Genomic DNA, 18,200 nt, shown 5'->3' with positions numbered 1-18,200 from the left:
CTTCGCCTTAGGGGACATGATGAAAAAACGATTCGAAGAACCCTGGTGTATTTCGTGGGTTGCTACAGTTCGTGAGTAATCTAAACGAGCCTCTTAAAAATCATTTGGAACATGCTACTGTTTAAAGGTAGGTAGATCTAAAACAATTCAGAATGAACTGGTAGATTGCATGTTGAGTGTCTGCCGATCTGAAATTAAGACTGAAATCGATGGTATTATTTTTTTTAGCGATTATGGCAAATGATGCCACAAACATCTCCAAACTAAGTCAGGAAGTTTTGATTTTTCGATATGTAGTGCATTTATTTTTGTCCTATACTTATTAGTAATGATATCAAGAAGTGAAATTTGTATGTACCAAAATCTACTGCAGCTCCCCCAATCCACAAGTTCACGAGCCGCCACTGATTATTACGTATATATACAGCCTCCAGCAGAACCTAATATTTGCCTTAACTGAAAATAATTGCACGAGTAGAAGGCAGAAGCAATCTTAAGCAACTGGTCGCGAGAGACTGACATGTTGAGTCGCGCATGATTCGTCACCAGCATGTGGCATTGTGAGAACTTTCAGCGACTTAAAAGCGACGTAGTGTAGCACTGGTGGGAGAAAGAGTTTAAGTATTCAAGAGCAATTCACACCAGTACATTTGTATTATATTATTATATGTGTGCTGTCTCCTTTGAGTTCAAGTCGAGCGGCTGTAAGCCTGTCTTTGTGCAGTCTCTTTACTGTTCGCAGTCACTAACTTGCTGGGGACCCGGGTTCAATTCCCAGTCAGGTAGGGATTTTAATTTTTTTTTAACATCTCTAATTTTTATACATATATGTTACCTGTCATTCAATTTATTTTTTAAGTGGAACAACTTATATACAATACCTGTGGGTTAATACATGGCTTGATTTGGAGAATAAAAACCAGGTATCAAATTAATGCAATATAAAAAAAGATATATGGACCTAATGTGTTGTTCATATGCCTTATTTACTTACAAATGGCTTTTAAGGAACCCGCAGTTTCATTGTGCTGCCCTCACATAAGCTCACCATTGGTCCCTATCCTGTGCAAGATTAACCCAGTCTCTATCATATCTCACTTCCTTCAAATCCATTTTAATATTATCCTCCCATCTATGTCTCAGCCTCCTCAAAGGTCTTTTTCCTTCCGGCCTCCAAACTAACACTCTATATGCATTTCTGGATTCGCCCATACATGCTACATGCCCTGCCAATCTCAAATGTCTGGATTTAATGTTCTTAATTATGTCAGGTGAAGAATACAATACATGCAGTTCTGCGTGAGTAACTTTCTCCATTCTCCTGTAACTTCATCCCACTTAGGCCCAAACATTTTCCTAAGCACCTTATTCTCGAAAACCCTTAACCCCTGTTTCTCTCTCTAAGTGAGTCCAAATTTCACAATCATACAGAACAACTGGTAATATAACTGTTTTATAAATTCTAACTTTCAGTTTTTTGAAAGCAGACTGAATGGCAAAAGTTGATCAGCCGAATAATAACAGGCATTTCCCATATTTATTCTGTGTTTAATTTCCTCCCGAGTGCCATTCATATTTGTTATTGTTGCTCCAAGATATTTGAATTTTTCCACCTCTTCGAAAGATAAATCTTCAATTTTTATATTTCCATTTCATTCAATATTCTGGTCACGAGACATAATCATATACTTTGCCTCTTCAGGGTTCATTTCCAAACCTATCGCTTTACTTGCTTCAAGTAAAATTTCTGTGTTTTCCCTAATCATTCGTGGATTTTCTCCTAACATATTCACGTCATCCCCATAGACAAGAAGCCGATGTAACTCGTTCAATTCCAGACCCTCTCTGTTATCCTGAACTTTCCTAATGGCGTATTCTAGAGCGAAGTTAAAAAGTAAAGGTGATAGTGCATCTCCCTACTTTAGCCTGCAGTAAATTGGAAAAACGTCAGATAGAAACTGGCCTATACAGACTCTGTTGTAAGTTTCACTGAACACATTTTAATTAATCGAACTAGTTTCTTGGGAATACCAAATTCAAAAATATTATATAAAACTTCTCTCTTAATCCATAATATTTTGAAATCTATGAATAACTGATGTATTGTACCCTTATACTCCCATTCTTGGAATTGTTTGTGTACTACTATGTAAATTAATTCTATCTGTGTAAAAAAAAAAAAATACGAAAATCACTGGCCGGTTTCAAACGACAGTGTCTTACAAATAAATGGAAAATGTAAATTAGAAAGTCATATAATGTGTCTGCTTTATGTTTATGCCTAGTTTTGATTTTCAGTCAATGACAAATCAAATTCCGCTTTCAGTTCTTCTCATAATGTCGCTTTTTTTCCTTCCATTCAGGTAGTTGAGATTTACTTAAAATGTCAGCTGCCTGTGCGATAAGAAGGTGCGAGACTGACATCACATCACGAAGACCTGGCTTACTAGAGAGGGGTAGCTGTTTTTAATCGAAAACAGGTTGGTCACGGCTCGCGGCTCAGTGTGCCTCAACTTTTTCGCAAGCCGTGCCTCTTAAGACACGTCTTTTTGTTATTAATATCTCCCAATGAGACAGCACGCCACTGCACTGCTTGTTTCACTCGCTTTAGTTTTCTTTATTGTACCTATTTTAGAAAGGAGGCTCCGGACAACGTGTCAGACCTCAGGCCAAGCGGTAGTATGTTCGAGTCTGACCGTGGTAGTTTTTTCTCTAAATCCCAATGCCTCTTTATTTTATTGATGAGATATCTGAATTCTTTCTTTTCTGCGTATTGTAATATTTATTATGCTTCCTGCAAGAGTATACTGTACAGTAGTAATCATTAGTTCATTACAGTTCACTTGAGATCCAGTCAGTCCTATTGGACTCCTATGGAGCTGAGTTAGGTATCTGTTAGAAACGCGCTGGCGTTTGGTTGCAAATGTGACGAGTGCATGACCTTTTTGTGCTCTGTACAATTATTTTCGTGAATTTTGTCCCATTTCAATGTTTAAGTTGTATGAAATTCGTTGTACGTAGTTTCTAATGGTTAAGCCAGAGTAACTAATAAATTTCAGAAGTAGTACTTGATTTGTTGCAGAAAAATACTGTATTTTAAGGTGGAAGCTCTTCCTTTGAACAATTCCTGTAATTTGTTTTCCGACAGTGAGTAGAAAAAAATTGTTTTTTCCTTTATTATAATATATGTACTTATTGTACTATATTGTACAGTAATTCCTGAATATTGCTTACTTCCTCCTCTAGGGAAGACGAAAAGGGAAATTTCTTTCTTTTCTCATTTATCCATTTTGTTAAACAGAATCCTGGCATGCACGATAAAATTTATGTTCACTACAAGTTAATTGATGAACATACTGTGACTTGTCCAGAGTAATGGATATGCATTTCTCTAACTACATTCCTTCTTCACACTTCTAAACAATTACTAGCATTATTATGTACATTACGAAATAACTGGAGCTGGCTTCTTAATGTTTAAAATTATATATCTTAAGTCAAAAAAAGTACCTGCTGCAGTTTAAAATTTGGACCTCATTCTCTGACAGAAACCATCATCGATTGTGCCACAGAGTCATAGCAATATTGTATCCGATACACTTGCAAATGTATCGCTATGCCACGTGCAGGTTCAATCAGTGGCATACTGGTCCAAAAATATTTCACGCCATTACATGCAAGTTTGGAACCGCAGACCTCTAGTTCCCTATCTCAAAATACTTACCTAGGACCCATCTACAACCCTGTATTCTGAAACATCCTGTATGTGTATGTGTAGTTGGTATAGCACCGGCCTTCTATGCCCGAGGTTGCGGGTTTGATCCTGGGCCAGGTCGATGGCATTTAAGCGTGCTTAAATGTGACAGGCTCATGTCAGTAGATTTACTAGCAAGAGTGTTATTTTTTATTGAATATGACGGTAAACCACAATGTGTTATCTGTTCCCAGGTCATAAGTGTTACAAAGGAATATAATGTAAGCAGCAGACCCTGCATCCTCTTGAACTCACTGATCAGTCCTCGGTTGTGAAGAAGGCAGCCGGGAAATGAGTCACTCAAGCGCATGCAGTCGACAATATGTAGCTGGCCGGTTAAAATGTTTACTCGGTCGGTCACGAGCACTCAAGGTTGTTGCACTACAATTACGTCACCTTTTAATGCCTGATACCCAAAACACCCTACCTAAGAAGGTTAACATTTTGTTTTTATTTCAGATAGCACGAAAATTAGGAAGTATTTGAACATTTAAACAAGGAAACATAATTTTTAAATAAGACAATTCTTTAAATGAAATAATGCTTTACTTACCTACAAATGGCTTTTAAGGAACCCGGAGGTTCATTGCCGCCCTCACATAAGCCTGCCATCGGTCCCTATCCTGTGCAAGATTAATCCACTCTCTATCATCATATCCCACCTCCCTCAAATCCATTTTAATATCCTCCCATCTATGTCTCGGCCTCACGAAAGGTCTTTTTCCCCTCCGGTCTCCCAACTAACACTCTATATGCATTTCTGGATTCGCCCATATGTGCTACATGCCCTGCCCATCTCAAATGTCTGGATTTAATGCTTTATATTATCAATAATGTTATTCACCATCCATCTTGTCGAACTCATTATAACAGTTACAAAATGTTTAATGTAGCTTAGTAAATATGTGATTGCATAAAAAGAACAGAGATTTTGCGATATGTGTCAAATTTCTTCAAAAGCAGACAATCTATTTCAGTCACAGTATTTAATAAAAATAAACCAAATCTACATGTTCACTTTGCTTAACATTTTTACAATAGTGTATAATAAGAGATGCTTAATCACAGACAATGACTGATGTTGGAGCTGTGTATGGTAAGGTGTATGCAGATTCTATTATTCCACATTCAACGACCACATCACAAAATGTCAAGGATGGAGCAAAGAAAATTCGTGGTGAAGTTATTCCAAAATTAAAAGAATCGGTGCAAAAATCGCCATTTGGTTTTAAAATTAATAATTTTTGTTCAATCTTATCTTGAATTTCCTCCTTGGTTTCTTTATTGTATTTACTTTTGTCCTGTGCCATTACGAATATAACACTGTTGCAAAATAGACTATTATAAGTTAACTGTTCCGTTCAACTAGTGGATAAAGATTAACACTTTCTTTTATCTTTTTTTTAGTCCTGCTTATTCTTTATATTTATATTCTTATAGACACCATAGTTTGTTAGAACATTATTTTATTTTATTAATTTATTATTATTTAAATATTTTATTGTAATTTTTATTCAATCTGATAGACTGTACACCTTTTATGTTCACTAATCAGGCAGTTTAATAATTTCCATAGCGCATAATGTAAACACATCGGTCGAAGATACTCTTCATATGACCGGGACGACTGCAGAGTGAGGACATGTGGCAGTCAGCCTGTGGAGCGAGCAACTGATCATGACTTTCGGTTGGTCGTTCTTAATGAAATGCAGAGCTCTAGCAAGCAGGCACTCAAACACTATACTAGCTTGCTTAAAACAGATACGATAAATATCAAGGAGCTGCGAGGAGTTGTGGCAGAAGCTAAGCAGAAGAATATTTTTTTCAGCCAACAGACACCGAAGGTTTGACAGCATCATATGAGGTATGTTTGCAGCTAATATGTCTGTCAGGACTGATGAGCTCATTTGCCTTTGGGGACAATATAGCCAAAAAGTTTGAAACAGTCTCCTTGTCCCATCAAACAGTAAGTAGAAGAGTTAATGAAATGGGAAGTGATGTTTCAGGTATTCTTCAGGACATAATGCACAAATCTGAATTTTATTCTCTAGCACTAGATGAAAGGATATTATGTGTTATGTTTTTTTATTCAAAGATGCTCACAACTGCAGAGGTTATATCAGCGTCACAGGTGTGCCAGAATTTTGTCCCACAGGAGTTCTTTTACATGCCAGTAAATCTACTGACATGAGCCTGTCGCATTTAAACACACTTAAATGCCATCGACCTGGGCTGGGATCGAACCCGCAACCTCGAGCATAGAAAGCCAGCACTATACCAACTATGCTACCCTGGCCGACAAAACACTGAATGAATAAATGAATGAATGGCTGATAATAGATGTGCATATCAGGCAGAACCTCAAACAGAGGGAATAATGATCATAAAGAGTAAGAAAAAAGGAAAGTTAATAAAATAAATACCTTAACCTGACTTAAAATGGTGAACAAAAATAAATTAACCATTACAAAACAATAAAGCATCATGCAGAAATCTATTAAAAAAAAAAAAATAAAATAAAAATAAAAAAAAAAACTTGAAATAAGATATCTATATCTGGCTAAACAAATTATACCTAATTGTAATAATAACTGTACAGACTTTAAGAGTCTTTAAGCTTATATCTTGTAACAATGCATTTATGAAGGCCAAAATCTTTTAAAATCTGGGTAGTCAGTTTTGGTATTGTGCCCCAAGCTTTGACGAGAAGACCTCCAATTTCAATATATCATCTTGGTACAGTTCTTTATAGAAATCCACAGTAGGTAGATATATTGACCTTTTCTCTTCATCTACTTTTTGTGGTTATGTGAGATAACTTGAACCAAATTGTAGGATCATGTCTATATGTCTAGTGCTTCCGTTGCTGAAAGGTCTATAAACTTCTTCGAATACCATAAATATAGTAAATTCAATATATTAAAATTATGCAAATAAAAGATCAGATGTCAACTAAAATATAAAGAAATAACAATAAGAAATGGAATGTTTCTTTCAACTTTTTATTTAACAAATTACGGTAGTACCCAAGATAAATCCTATGCAACATCATCTTTTTCCACCACAAATTCCATCCCAACCTGGCCGGGGATCAAATGAGGGCCACCTGGATGAAAGAATGGCCATCTTTGGAGTTAATATGCCAGATTGAGCTTCACACCTGGTTTTGAAATACCAGTACCCATGTAAGTCTCACTGAAGCCTATATTACTATGATTTTGTTTTGTAAAATAATCATAAACATTGTTAAACAATTTTCCTGACAGCTCTATGTAATGTATGTCTTGTCTTCTGCTGAACATAATTTATTCACATAAGGAGAGGTTCAAATATCAGTATCGTATCATACCATATCATATCATATCATATGAAGACCGCAGGGGAAAAACATGATAAGCATCATTTTCCTTCTCTCAAACAAATCCATGTAATCCGCTCTGTTCTGTTATTTGGTTTTATGGTTAAGTATGTGTTGTTGTAATCCTCTTAAACATTGAAATAATTTTCTTGGAATATAAAACATATATATATGCTTTCACGTGTTTATTAACAACACATCCAATCACGCAACAAAAAACAAACAAGCTGCATTCCAAGCAATGGTACACAGACTTCTCAACATACCAATGAGCCAACAAGAATACAAAGAAGAGTTAAACACAATCAAATACATAGCACCAGAAAACGGATACAACCTTAACATGATACACAACATACTAAGAAAGACAAAACAGAATTACAAGAAACAAAAGACTACAACACAAACACAAGAACACAAAAAATACATCACACTAACCTACGAAAACAAAAAACAGAAACACACACAAGATGGCATCCTCATTCAAGAAATTAAATTACAGTAGCGTGCAAATTAATCCGAACACGACATATTTTTACATTTTCTGTCATTGTTGGCCTCACAGCTGCTCATACCACTTTAATTGACATCTGTAGTACGTGTAATTCCATTGTTGAAGGTCTGTCATTATTTTTTTTATAATATATGACATTTTGCCTGTCGTTCTGTACTTATAAGCATTTCAGTTGTGTTGAAGAATTAATACTGCAATCCTGTGTACATTGTCGTCTTCACAAATGGATACAAATCCACGAAAACGGTCTAAAATTATAACATTAGCAGAGCATTCTTCTATGACACAGAGGCAAATTGCTGCAGAATGTCACATCGGTTTGGCTACTGTTAATTCGATCATAAAACGATACAGGGAGACTGGATCCATCACACCCCAGAAAAAAGGAAACTGTGGCCGGAAAAGGAAGACTTCACCTGCAGATGATCATTTAATTGTCAGGAAAAGTAAATTAAATCCTAGACTAACTGCTGTCGACTTAACCCACGAGTTAATGGCTACCACTGGGGCGAATATTCACGTCACAACAATGCAGCGTAGGCTTTTGGAAGCTGGACGAAGGGCTCGTAAGCCTATTAAGAAGCAACTGCTAACCCCTGTTATATGCAAAAAATGCTGAATGTGGGCAAAATTACATCAACACTGGACAGTGAATGACTGGAAGAATGTACTTTTTTCCGATGAGTCTCATTTCGAGGTCCACGGCCACCGTGTTTCTTACGTACGGAAAGAATCCGAAAAAGTAACAGCAGCTCATCTCCAACAAGCACCCAAATACCCCCCCTAAAGTAATGTTTCGGAATTGTTTTACACATGAAGGGCCTGGAGCATTAATACCTATCAAGGGAATGATGAATTCTGACAAATATATTCACTTATTGGAAACCAGAATCGTATCCCAGCTGCAAAAATCATTTCCGGATGGCAGAGGTGTTTTCCAACAAGACCTGGCACCATGCCATACGTCTCGAAAAACTACAGAATTCTTCAACAAGAAGAATATTCAGGTACTCCCCTGGCCAGGCAACTCACCCGACACCAACCCCATTGAGAACTTGTGGTCAATTTGCAAAAGAAGAATGCAAAAAATGGATTGTTCTACAAAGGAGATGATGATTTCTGCCCTCATTGGTGTATGGTTTCGCGATGAAGAAATGAAGAATATTTGTGGGAAATTAGTGGAATTCATGCCAAATCGTCTCAGAGCTGTTATTAGGAACAAGGGAGGCCACATAGATTACTGAGTTATGTCTTAGATCCTTTTTTTATCCCGTTTGAGTGTTTTTGCATAAGTAATTACGTTCGGATTAATTTGCACGCTACTGTACAACATCGCATACAGAACACAAAACACTCTACAAAAGCATCTCAACAACACAAACAAACAAATACAACCACACAGGTATATACAAACTCAAATGCAATACCTGCAACAACTTCTACATAGGACAGACAGGCAGATCATTTCAAACACATTACAAAGAACACATCACAGCCATAACCAAATCACAAAACACCTCCACATAAACAGAACACATCACAAACGCTAAGCACACTATAGCAACATAAACACAGACATGAAAATTACACATTTCCAACCGAAAAACCAGAAACTAAACACACTACAACAATACGAAATATACAGGCACACAAAATCACACCCGCATCAAATCCTCAACACACAACTGAATTTCAGAACACACACTTTTTGACTCCACATTACACTACTTTAGTCCCAGAACAGTTTGGATTTACGAAAAATAAAGGCACAGAAAATGCAACATTTACAGTAGTTTAACTGACAAAATTTTGGAGGCATTTAATAAAAAATTACAAGTTGGAGGGATTTTTTGTGATTTATCCAAAATATTTGACTGTATAAACCATAAAATGCTGCTAGACAAATTAGATTATTATGGAATTAAAGGAGTTGCAAACCAATGGTTTCACTCATATCTCATAGATAGGAAACAGAAAGTAGAAATCAATACAACTATAAAATCTACCTCGACATGGGGAACTATTAATAATGGAATTCCTCAAGGATCAATATTAAGTCCCCGACATTTTATAGTGTTCATAAATGAATTTTCCTCCCATAATAAAAGATGTTAAGTCATTCCGTATTATTTGCAGATGACCCAAGTATAGTAATTACAACCAATAACTCCAACACATTCCAATCTTCAACAGAGGAAATTCTCCTCAAAATATATGACTGCGTCTCAGTCAATAAATTAGTATTCAATTGTAACAAAACTAGCATAATTCAATTTAAATCCTGTGCAAATTTAACCTCGCAAATTTCAAGCGCAATAATTAACAGTAGGTCCATAACAGAAACAACAACAACCAAATTTCTTGAGTTAACAATCGATAATGTGTTAAATTGGAATAATCATATTAAAAGAAATTACCCCCAACTAAATGCAGCATGTTTTACTATTAGATCTATGCAAAAGATAGTAAATATGAATATCTTAAAAACAATATACTTTGCATACTTCCACTCGGTAATGAGTTTTGAAATAATATTCTGGGGAAATTCCACAGATAGTAATAGTATATTCCTACTACAAAAAAAAGAGTAATTAGAATAACAGTAGGTCCTAAATCTAGGGAATCATGTAAGACTATTTAAAAAAAAACTACAAATAATGCCCAAGGCTTATCAGTATGTTTTTTCATTAATAATCTTCTTCATATGTAATCGTGAAAACTTTGTAACTATTTCAACAGTTCGTAGCATAAATATGTGTCAAAAAATAACTTTCATACTCCATCAGCAAGTCTATCATGCTATCAAAAATGAGTGCGTTATATGGGAGTAAAAATTTTTAATACCCTCCCTACGGATATAAAAAAATGAAACTTACATCATAAGATTATTTAGGGCCAAATTAAAGAAGTACCTAATTTCTCATGCCTTCTATTTTGTTCTCTATCATCACACCCCACCTCCCTCACATCCATTTTAATATTATTCTCCCATCTACGTCTCGGCCTCCCTAAAGGTCTTTTTCCCTCCGGTCTCCCAACTAACACTCTATATGCATTTCTGGATTCGCCCATACGTGCTACATGCCCTGCCCATCTCAAACGTCTGGATTTTAAGTTCCTAATTATGTTAGGTGAAGAATACAATGTGTGAAGTTCTCTGTTGTGTAACTTTCTCCATTCTCCTGTAACTTCATCCCGCTTAGCCCCAAATATTTTCCTAAGCACCTTATTCTCAAACACCCTTAACCTATGTTCCTCTCTCAGAGTGAGAGTCCAAGTTTCACAACCATACAGAACAACCGGTAATAGAAATGTTTTATAAATTCCAACTTTCAGATTTTTCGACAGCAGACTGGATGATAAGAGCTTCTCAACCGAATAATAACACGCATTTCCCATATTTATTCTGCGTTTAATTTCCTCCCGAGTGTCATTTATATTTGTTACTGTTGCTCCAAGATATTTGAATTTTTCCACCTCTTCGAAGGATAAATCTCCAATTTTTATATTTCCATTTCTTACAATATTCTGGTCACGAGACATAATCATATACTTTGTCTTTTCGGGATTTACTTCCAAACCGATCACTTTACTTGCTTCAAGTAAAATTTCTGTGTTTTCCCTAATCGTTTGTGGATTTTCTGCTAACATATTCACGTCATCTGCATAGACAAGAAGCTGATGTAACCTGTTCAATTCCAAACCCTGCCTGTTATCCTGAACTTTCCTAATGGCATATTCTAGAGCGAAGTTAAAAAGTAAAGGCGATAGTGCATCTCCCTGCTTTAGCCCGCAGTGAATTGGAAAAGCATCAGATAGAAACTGACCTATACGGACTCTGCTGTATGTTTCACTGAGACACATTTTAATTAATCGAACTAGTTTCTTAGGAATACCAAATTCCATAAGAATATCATATAATACTTCCCTCTTAACCGAGTCATATGCCTTTTTGAAATCTATAAATAACTGATGTACTGTACCCTTATACTCCCATTTTTTCTCCATTATCTGTCGAATACAAAAAATCTGATCAATAGTCGATCTATTATGCCTAAAACCACACTGATGATCCCCAATAACTTCATCTACGTACGGAGTTAATCTTCTCAAAAGAATATTGGACAAAATTTTGTACGACGTCAACAAAAGTGATATTCCTCGAAAGTTACCACAGTTGGTTTTGTCCCCCTTTTTAAAAATAGGTACAATTATGGACTCCTTCCATTGTTCTGGTACAATTTCCTTTTCCCAAATAGCAAGTACAAGTTTATAAATTTCGCTATATAATGCACTTTCACCCTCTTGTATTAATTCTGCTGGAATTTGATCGATACCTGGAGACTTGTACTTTTTCAGATTTTCTATCGCAATTTCGACTTCTGAAAGCGTGGGTTCGGGTATAAATGGCTCAGCAGTTTTTATTTCAATTTTGTCCCAATCAGTTCTATTTGGCCTATGTACATTTAGTAGTTGCGCAAAATAGTTTTTCCATCTGTTCAGGATTGATGGAGAGTCTGCAAGCAAGTCATCATTCTCATCCTTGATCACATTTACCCTTGGCTGATATCCGTTCTTAAATTCCTTTATATACCCTTATATAAATCTCGAATGTTTTTATTCTTACTATTTGTTTCTACCTCATTCATTTTTTCCTTCAAGCAACCTCTCTTTTTATTCCTAAGTGTACGACTTGCTTCCCATCTTTCATTGAAATAATTATCTCTCTTCTCCTCAACTGGATCCTGTAAGAATTTCAATTTTGCCTGTTTCCTTCTTTCTACTACCATGCAACAATCTTCATCAAACCAGGGTTTCTTTTCTTAGTTTCATAATAACCTATGCTCTGCTCAGCTGCAATTTTGATACTATCTCTGATATTTTCCCACACGCTATTAACATGTAATTCTTTCTCAACTTCGTCGGAACGTTCTAAAGTGGCAAATCTATTCGAAATTTCGACCTGATAATTTTGCTTAGCTTCTCGTCCTTTAATTTCAAAATATTGAATTAAGTAATATTAACTTGTTGCTCTACTCACTTGGCTACTGATAATCTTTCTCTTAATTCTCCAATCACCAAATAATGGTCAGAATTACAGTCTGCACCCCTGAAAGTTCGAATATCTAATATACTAGTATGTCTCCGTCTATCTATCAAGATGTGATCTATTTGGTTGTGTGTCAATCCATCTGGAGAAGTCCAAGTATATTTATGTATATCCTTATGGGGGAATGTACTTTTGACAATTAAATTTTTCGATGTGGCAAAGTTGACTAATCTAACTCCATTGTCACTACTAATTGCGTGTAGGCTCTCTTTTCCAATAGTTGGTCTAAAAATATCCTCCCGTCCTACTTCAGCGTTGAAATCCCCCAATAAAATTTTCATGTGATATCTAGGGAACTGATCAAAAGTATAACTAGACTGTGACATAAATTAAGACTTCATAGTAGTAAGTTTTTGACTTGTTCCATATTCTAGCTGTGAAGCATTGTACGAATACCATGAAATGTTAATACAATAGGATACTACACAATCACACCCCACAGGAAACGCAATCAGAAGGCGCGAAGACCACCCAGTTCTGAGGATAGCCCAAAGGCTGAAACTAGTCAACAAGGTAACCTAGTTATTTAACACGTGAAAGCATATATTTCATATTCTAAAGTAATATAGTGTTAAAAGTTGTGTAATCAAGATGTATAATCTTCTTGGTCGTAACATGAGCTACATCTTAGTTTTTGTTGGGAAAGTGTCCTGGACTTATCAGCTTTTTCCCTTGTAAATCATAATTTTTTATCTCTTACCCTTCAATATTTATCAGGTAACTTTATTTAGCCTGATTTCAATGAAATTCAGTAGAGTTGGAGTATTATCCGAGGACACCTTAGTGACACTATCATTTATTTTTGAATATGTAACTGGATATTAGCATAGTTCTCAATCAATGACATATTATTATTACTATTATTATTATTATTATTTAGGCCTATGAATTAGTGAAAATGAAATAGATCAATTAACCACAAAACACTTTCAGAGCATAACGTCATTATCTAATTCAATGGATCACTGCGAAATTTAATGTTGTTCTTATGAAAAATGGTAAAAAGGAGAATTATCACTACGAATACAGTAATCCTTTCTTTTATTTTCTATAGAAACAGCACTACATCTTGCAGTTATAGACTCAATTAGATCATTATCTAATCCTTAACAGAAATGTGACATTCATAGTTTTTTTCCGGGAACTCTTCATATTCTGACTTGTCAGTTTTCCCAAGTTAAATTATGCCACTTAAAGGTACTCACATCCAACCATCAGATGGCATCACAATCCTGAAATTAACAAAAATGGACTTATCACGTTTTTTCCCTGTGGTCTTCATGTGTCACATCGTATCATATATCTTATGAGAGCATAACAATGTAGGTATACTTTACGATGAAAACAGAACAATAAAATAAAACAAAAAAAATATAAAAACTATCACGAAAAGTGAAGTTCCCAATAAGAACTATACTACAAGGATTTAAATATCACTCATACAACTGTGTGCAACCACGAGAGAAAGAAACTGAAAGATTTAGTGGCAGGACAGAAGAAGAGTTGGGAAGTAATTGGTTCCAAGACCTGTAATAAAAGTACACAACATCTGCTCCTATCTGAAAACCGGCAGGAAGGCCACTTGGTACTCATTGTAAAGTCAAGATATTTCGAAAAGCTATCTCTTCCTCAATTCTCACTCATATGTAGCTGAATTTTCGCTAAAGATATAATAAATGTGTAAGACTGCATGTGCTTATTTATCTCTAATAATAAACATTTTCTTGTTAGCAGAATATTTTCTTGCACATAAATAAAATACACTTTGCAAAGATATTATATCCCTTTTATGGAACTTAGTTCATGGAAGTCATAGATTTTTAGATGCCCAGAATAACACGAGGCATTTGTGCTTAAAGAACATTGCCTAGTTGCAGTGTTAAGATTCAGTTGCTGTTAGTTTTGGTGAGTTAAATATTATATGCACCCAGACAAAATATTATAGACGAGAAGATGACAACATGTATGAAAAGCATAACAGAAGTCACAATTAAGTTCATTTAAATATTAAATTCAATGAGTCTTACTTAATTTGAAAATAGAAGTAATAAATATAAAATGCTTTTTTTTTTTTTAATAAAATCGCTCTATAAATGATTCACTTACGGCAGTGTGAAATTTCTATATTCACTTGCAGATAGATGAAGATTTACGGAATTTGCCAAAAGAGCAATCGAAATTTTTAAAATGATTTTTGGACCTAGACACTAGATGCACCAATGAATTTTACACATATTGTCATTTTATAATAGTATCAGAAGTTCCAGTAACAATCTTTCAAATGGGTTATCAGTAATCGTCCTTCCATCCTTCTGACAAAGTCACATGTAATGCATTATTTTACGTAATTACCACCTATCACAAACACACCCACATATCCCTCTCCCACAATATCAACCATGAACGAAAACATTAACAGTTTGACAATGGCAGACACCAAGTTAAAACTATTCACAAAGGTATAGTACATTTTTAATTTTTAATAATAATTACGAAAAATCCGTAACAGTTGAGAGAGAGAGAGAGAGGTGGATGGAGGGAGATTGAGATAGATAGATAGATAGATAGATAGATAGATAGATAGATAGATAGATAGATAGATAGATAGATAGATAGATAGATAGATAGATAGATAGATAGATAGATAGATAGATAGATAGATAGATGGAGATAGAGTGGAGGGGAGGGAGAGATATATTAGGTAGAGATAACAGGGAGGTGGGAGAGAGAATGGGGAGTGAGACGGAAGGTGTAGGGGGAGTGTGGGAAGGAGGGGGAAAAGGGGGAGGGTGGGAGAGAGTGAGTGTGTGTGTTCATCCGAACAAATGTAACACTGAAAAATTTTTTTGCAGAACGAAAAGTTACATGTGTTCGGATCAAATTTCTGCAAATTTAAAGGACAAAACTAAAATTCTTTGCATCATTTATTATCATAACACACTGCTCTCTTAAATTGACTGAGTATATTGGGAATTCAATTGATGGCTTTCCCAAAACATGCTTGAAATGTTTCATATAAAACAATTTTTATCTCAGAAAGGAAGCAAAAGGAAGCAAAATTGTATTAAACTTTTTTGATTGAAGTATCCTAAAGAATAACATTACTTACGGTTCACCGTGTATACCAGAGATGCACACAATCTGATAAGAACATTTATTTCGAAAATCATGTCAAATGATTGCAAATCTAAATTTACTGATTGTCATTTAATATATTTAATCTCCCTTAATTCCTATTTTAACGGCATAAACATATATTCGATGCAAGCACAAATTTAAAACAACAATAAAGCAATCCCAATGTAAGTTGATAATAAAAAACTGTCAGTTAGCCTATATACAAGAGTGAACGAAATTATACAGAACTACTTTTACAGTATTTGAGGGGTATATAACAACAACAATAATAATAATAATAATAATAATAATAATAATAATAATAATAATAATAATCACAACAAAATCTCAACTAGTACAAATCAGGTACATTTCATCACTGTTACAGTATGTCAGGAGTCAGCTAAATTTTATTCAATAAATCACATTAAAAAAAGAATTACTAAATACATTTCTTTAATTTTCAGTGATAAGACTAATGGAAACACAATCTACACATTCGAAATGGAAGCCACGATTAAAAATACGAAATTCAAAATCACTGATTTTATATTCAGTATAAGTCACTGATTCATAATGCATCTTACTACACTGACCAGTACAAAAAACGAACACTATGACAAAAGTTTAAAAAATGATATGTAACTGTCCATTTAAACAAGGTCAAGTGGTATCTAATATTTTGTTTGTCATCTGTATTTAATGACTTTGCAAATTATTAAACAAACATTTTCTTAGCATGGTGTATTACATTTTCTAATAAGACTTGACAACATTATGATCCAACAGAAGGAATGAAGAAACTGTCAGCAGTTTTATGCAAGAAATGAAACGCATCATGATAAGGCAGGAAGACAAAAGCAGAATTTAACGAAAGTAAATTAAATTTTAATAATTACAATGTTTGTGCCATTATTACTGGCAATCTTTGTTTAAGATTGTAACCTGACCAATGTCCATCTACTTTAAGAGGAAAATTAATTTGTATAATAAAACATTTTGCACTAGGAATCGAACAATTTGCCTATATCAAATGCAGTATTCTGTTCATAACTCTTCTCTGAAGAGCTAAGAAAGTATTCCGACACTGAAATATAGAGTGCGACAGACAAGCCTATGAGGCTTGCTATTAAAGTGTTCTTCTGGAAAATTATACAAGTGGCAATGCATAAGCCTGCATACGTGAGATAACGGGTCATATTGATGTGAGAATCACGTCCATGATCTCGTTCATCTGCAACAGAAATACACAAACAAACCAGTTTCCCAGAAAACTGCTAAATTGCAATTTTCACTAAAAAATAAAGTTAAAAGTACTGATAATGCTTGGCTTGGACTAGCGTGGAGGATGACACAGGATGATGGTCAAGTCAGAGCACATGGCTTCTTAATTTTGTGAGGACAAGATATGCAACAGCCCAAGCTAAGTTATCAGCTAAACGCAATTTATGCAAATATTCCCTTAAAGGCCCTGTTAACTTAAAATGAAAGGGTTATTCATAATAAAGATTTTGTTTATAAAATTATAACAGTGAAAACTGCATGTTTCTAGGATGCTCTGTTCAATAACTACTACACCAATTGACATGGTGACGTCATCCCTCCCTCCCAAGATTAGCTGACATTCACTCAACCGGGATCACTCACGACTATTGTTGTCACACGATCATTTTTTTTTAATGTCTTAATTTATATTTGCATTAATAGATATATTACACACACAAGAAATGTTTACATTATTATATCTTTGTTTTTAATGATGTACATACAATAAATACATTTTAATCATTTATCACCAATAAGACTGTTTTATAAACAAAGTGTACAAAATTGATATCTCATTCACAGTTTTCTGCAGTCACTGCAAACCCAGCATTCTCTAATCTTTCCTACTAATTGAAATCTGTGTTTGAAAAATTCTTGTATGAACACTTTTCGCTGAAACAAATAATTTCAGAATTAAAGATCTTTTTTCATAACTTATTTTACCGTTCTGAGTAGGTTTACATACATAAAATTTTATTTTTTATATTATAATAAAAATAAATCTTATATAAACAAAATAAATGATATCAAAAATTTGTATTTCAAATCTTCCTGCAACAACAATTTTCAGTCCTTATTTTACTGATCCTACATTGTTTCATTAGGAAGGAAAATAAACAAACAAAAATAAAATGTTTGGTAAATACAAAATAAAACTATGTAAACAATTACTATACTTGGATTGGTTTTGCTTTATGAGGTCTGTACACTTACTCTAGGCATGCTTTGGTCCATTGTGTGCCTTATATATGTGATGATTGTCCAAAACCAACAGGTGGCCTGGGTGGCATTTTGTGAATCC

General features: G+C 34.7%; 1 protein-coding gene and 1 long non-coding RNA gene across 4 annotated transcripts in view; one reads left to right on the top strand and one right to left on the bottom strand.

Moving 5' to 3' along the window:
- Positions 1-210: 210 nt before the first annotated feature.
- LOC138707367 (uncharacterized) overlaps positions 211-18,200 on the top strand; it is a 38,713-nt gene continuing 20,723 nt past the window's right edge. The window contains exons 1-3 of the long non-coding RNA XR_011334202.1: positions 211-782; positions 2,364-2,480; positions 3,949-4,126. This is a non-coding gene — a long non-coding RNA (uncharacterized lncRNA). The remainder of the gene's footprint in view (positions 783-2,363; positions 2,481-3,948; positions 4,127-18,200) is intronic.
- Positions 6,778-18,200, bottom strand: part of Creld (Cysteine rich with EGF like domains) — an 88,718-nt gene continuing 77,295 nt past the window's right edge. Inside the window, exon 8 of one of the 3 annotated variants that reach the window (XM_069836671.1) lies at positions 6,778-6,860. In XM_069836671.1, the coding sequence (XP_069692772.1) occupies positions 6,793-6,860 (68 nt within the window). In that variant the 3' untranslated portion in view covers positions 6,778-6,792. Of the gene's footprint in view, positions 6,861-13,760; positions 13,969-15,647; positions 17,088-18,200 lie in introns of those variants that run through there. The other 2 variants (XM_069836673.1, XM_069836668.1) reach the window with 2 other exon arrangements.

The sequence above is a fragment of the Periplaneta americana genome, chromosome 10, assembly GCF_040183065.1.
Source record: "Periplaneta americana isolate PAMFEO1 chromosome 10, P.americana_PAMFEO1_priV1, whole genome shotgun sequence".
Lineage (NCBI taxonomy): Eukaryota > Metazoa > Arthropoda > Insecta > Blattodea > Blattidae > Periplaneta > Periplaneta americana.
Note: the sequence above shows the minus strand (reverse complement) of the source record. Positions and strands in the feature narration are given on the sequence as shown.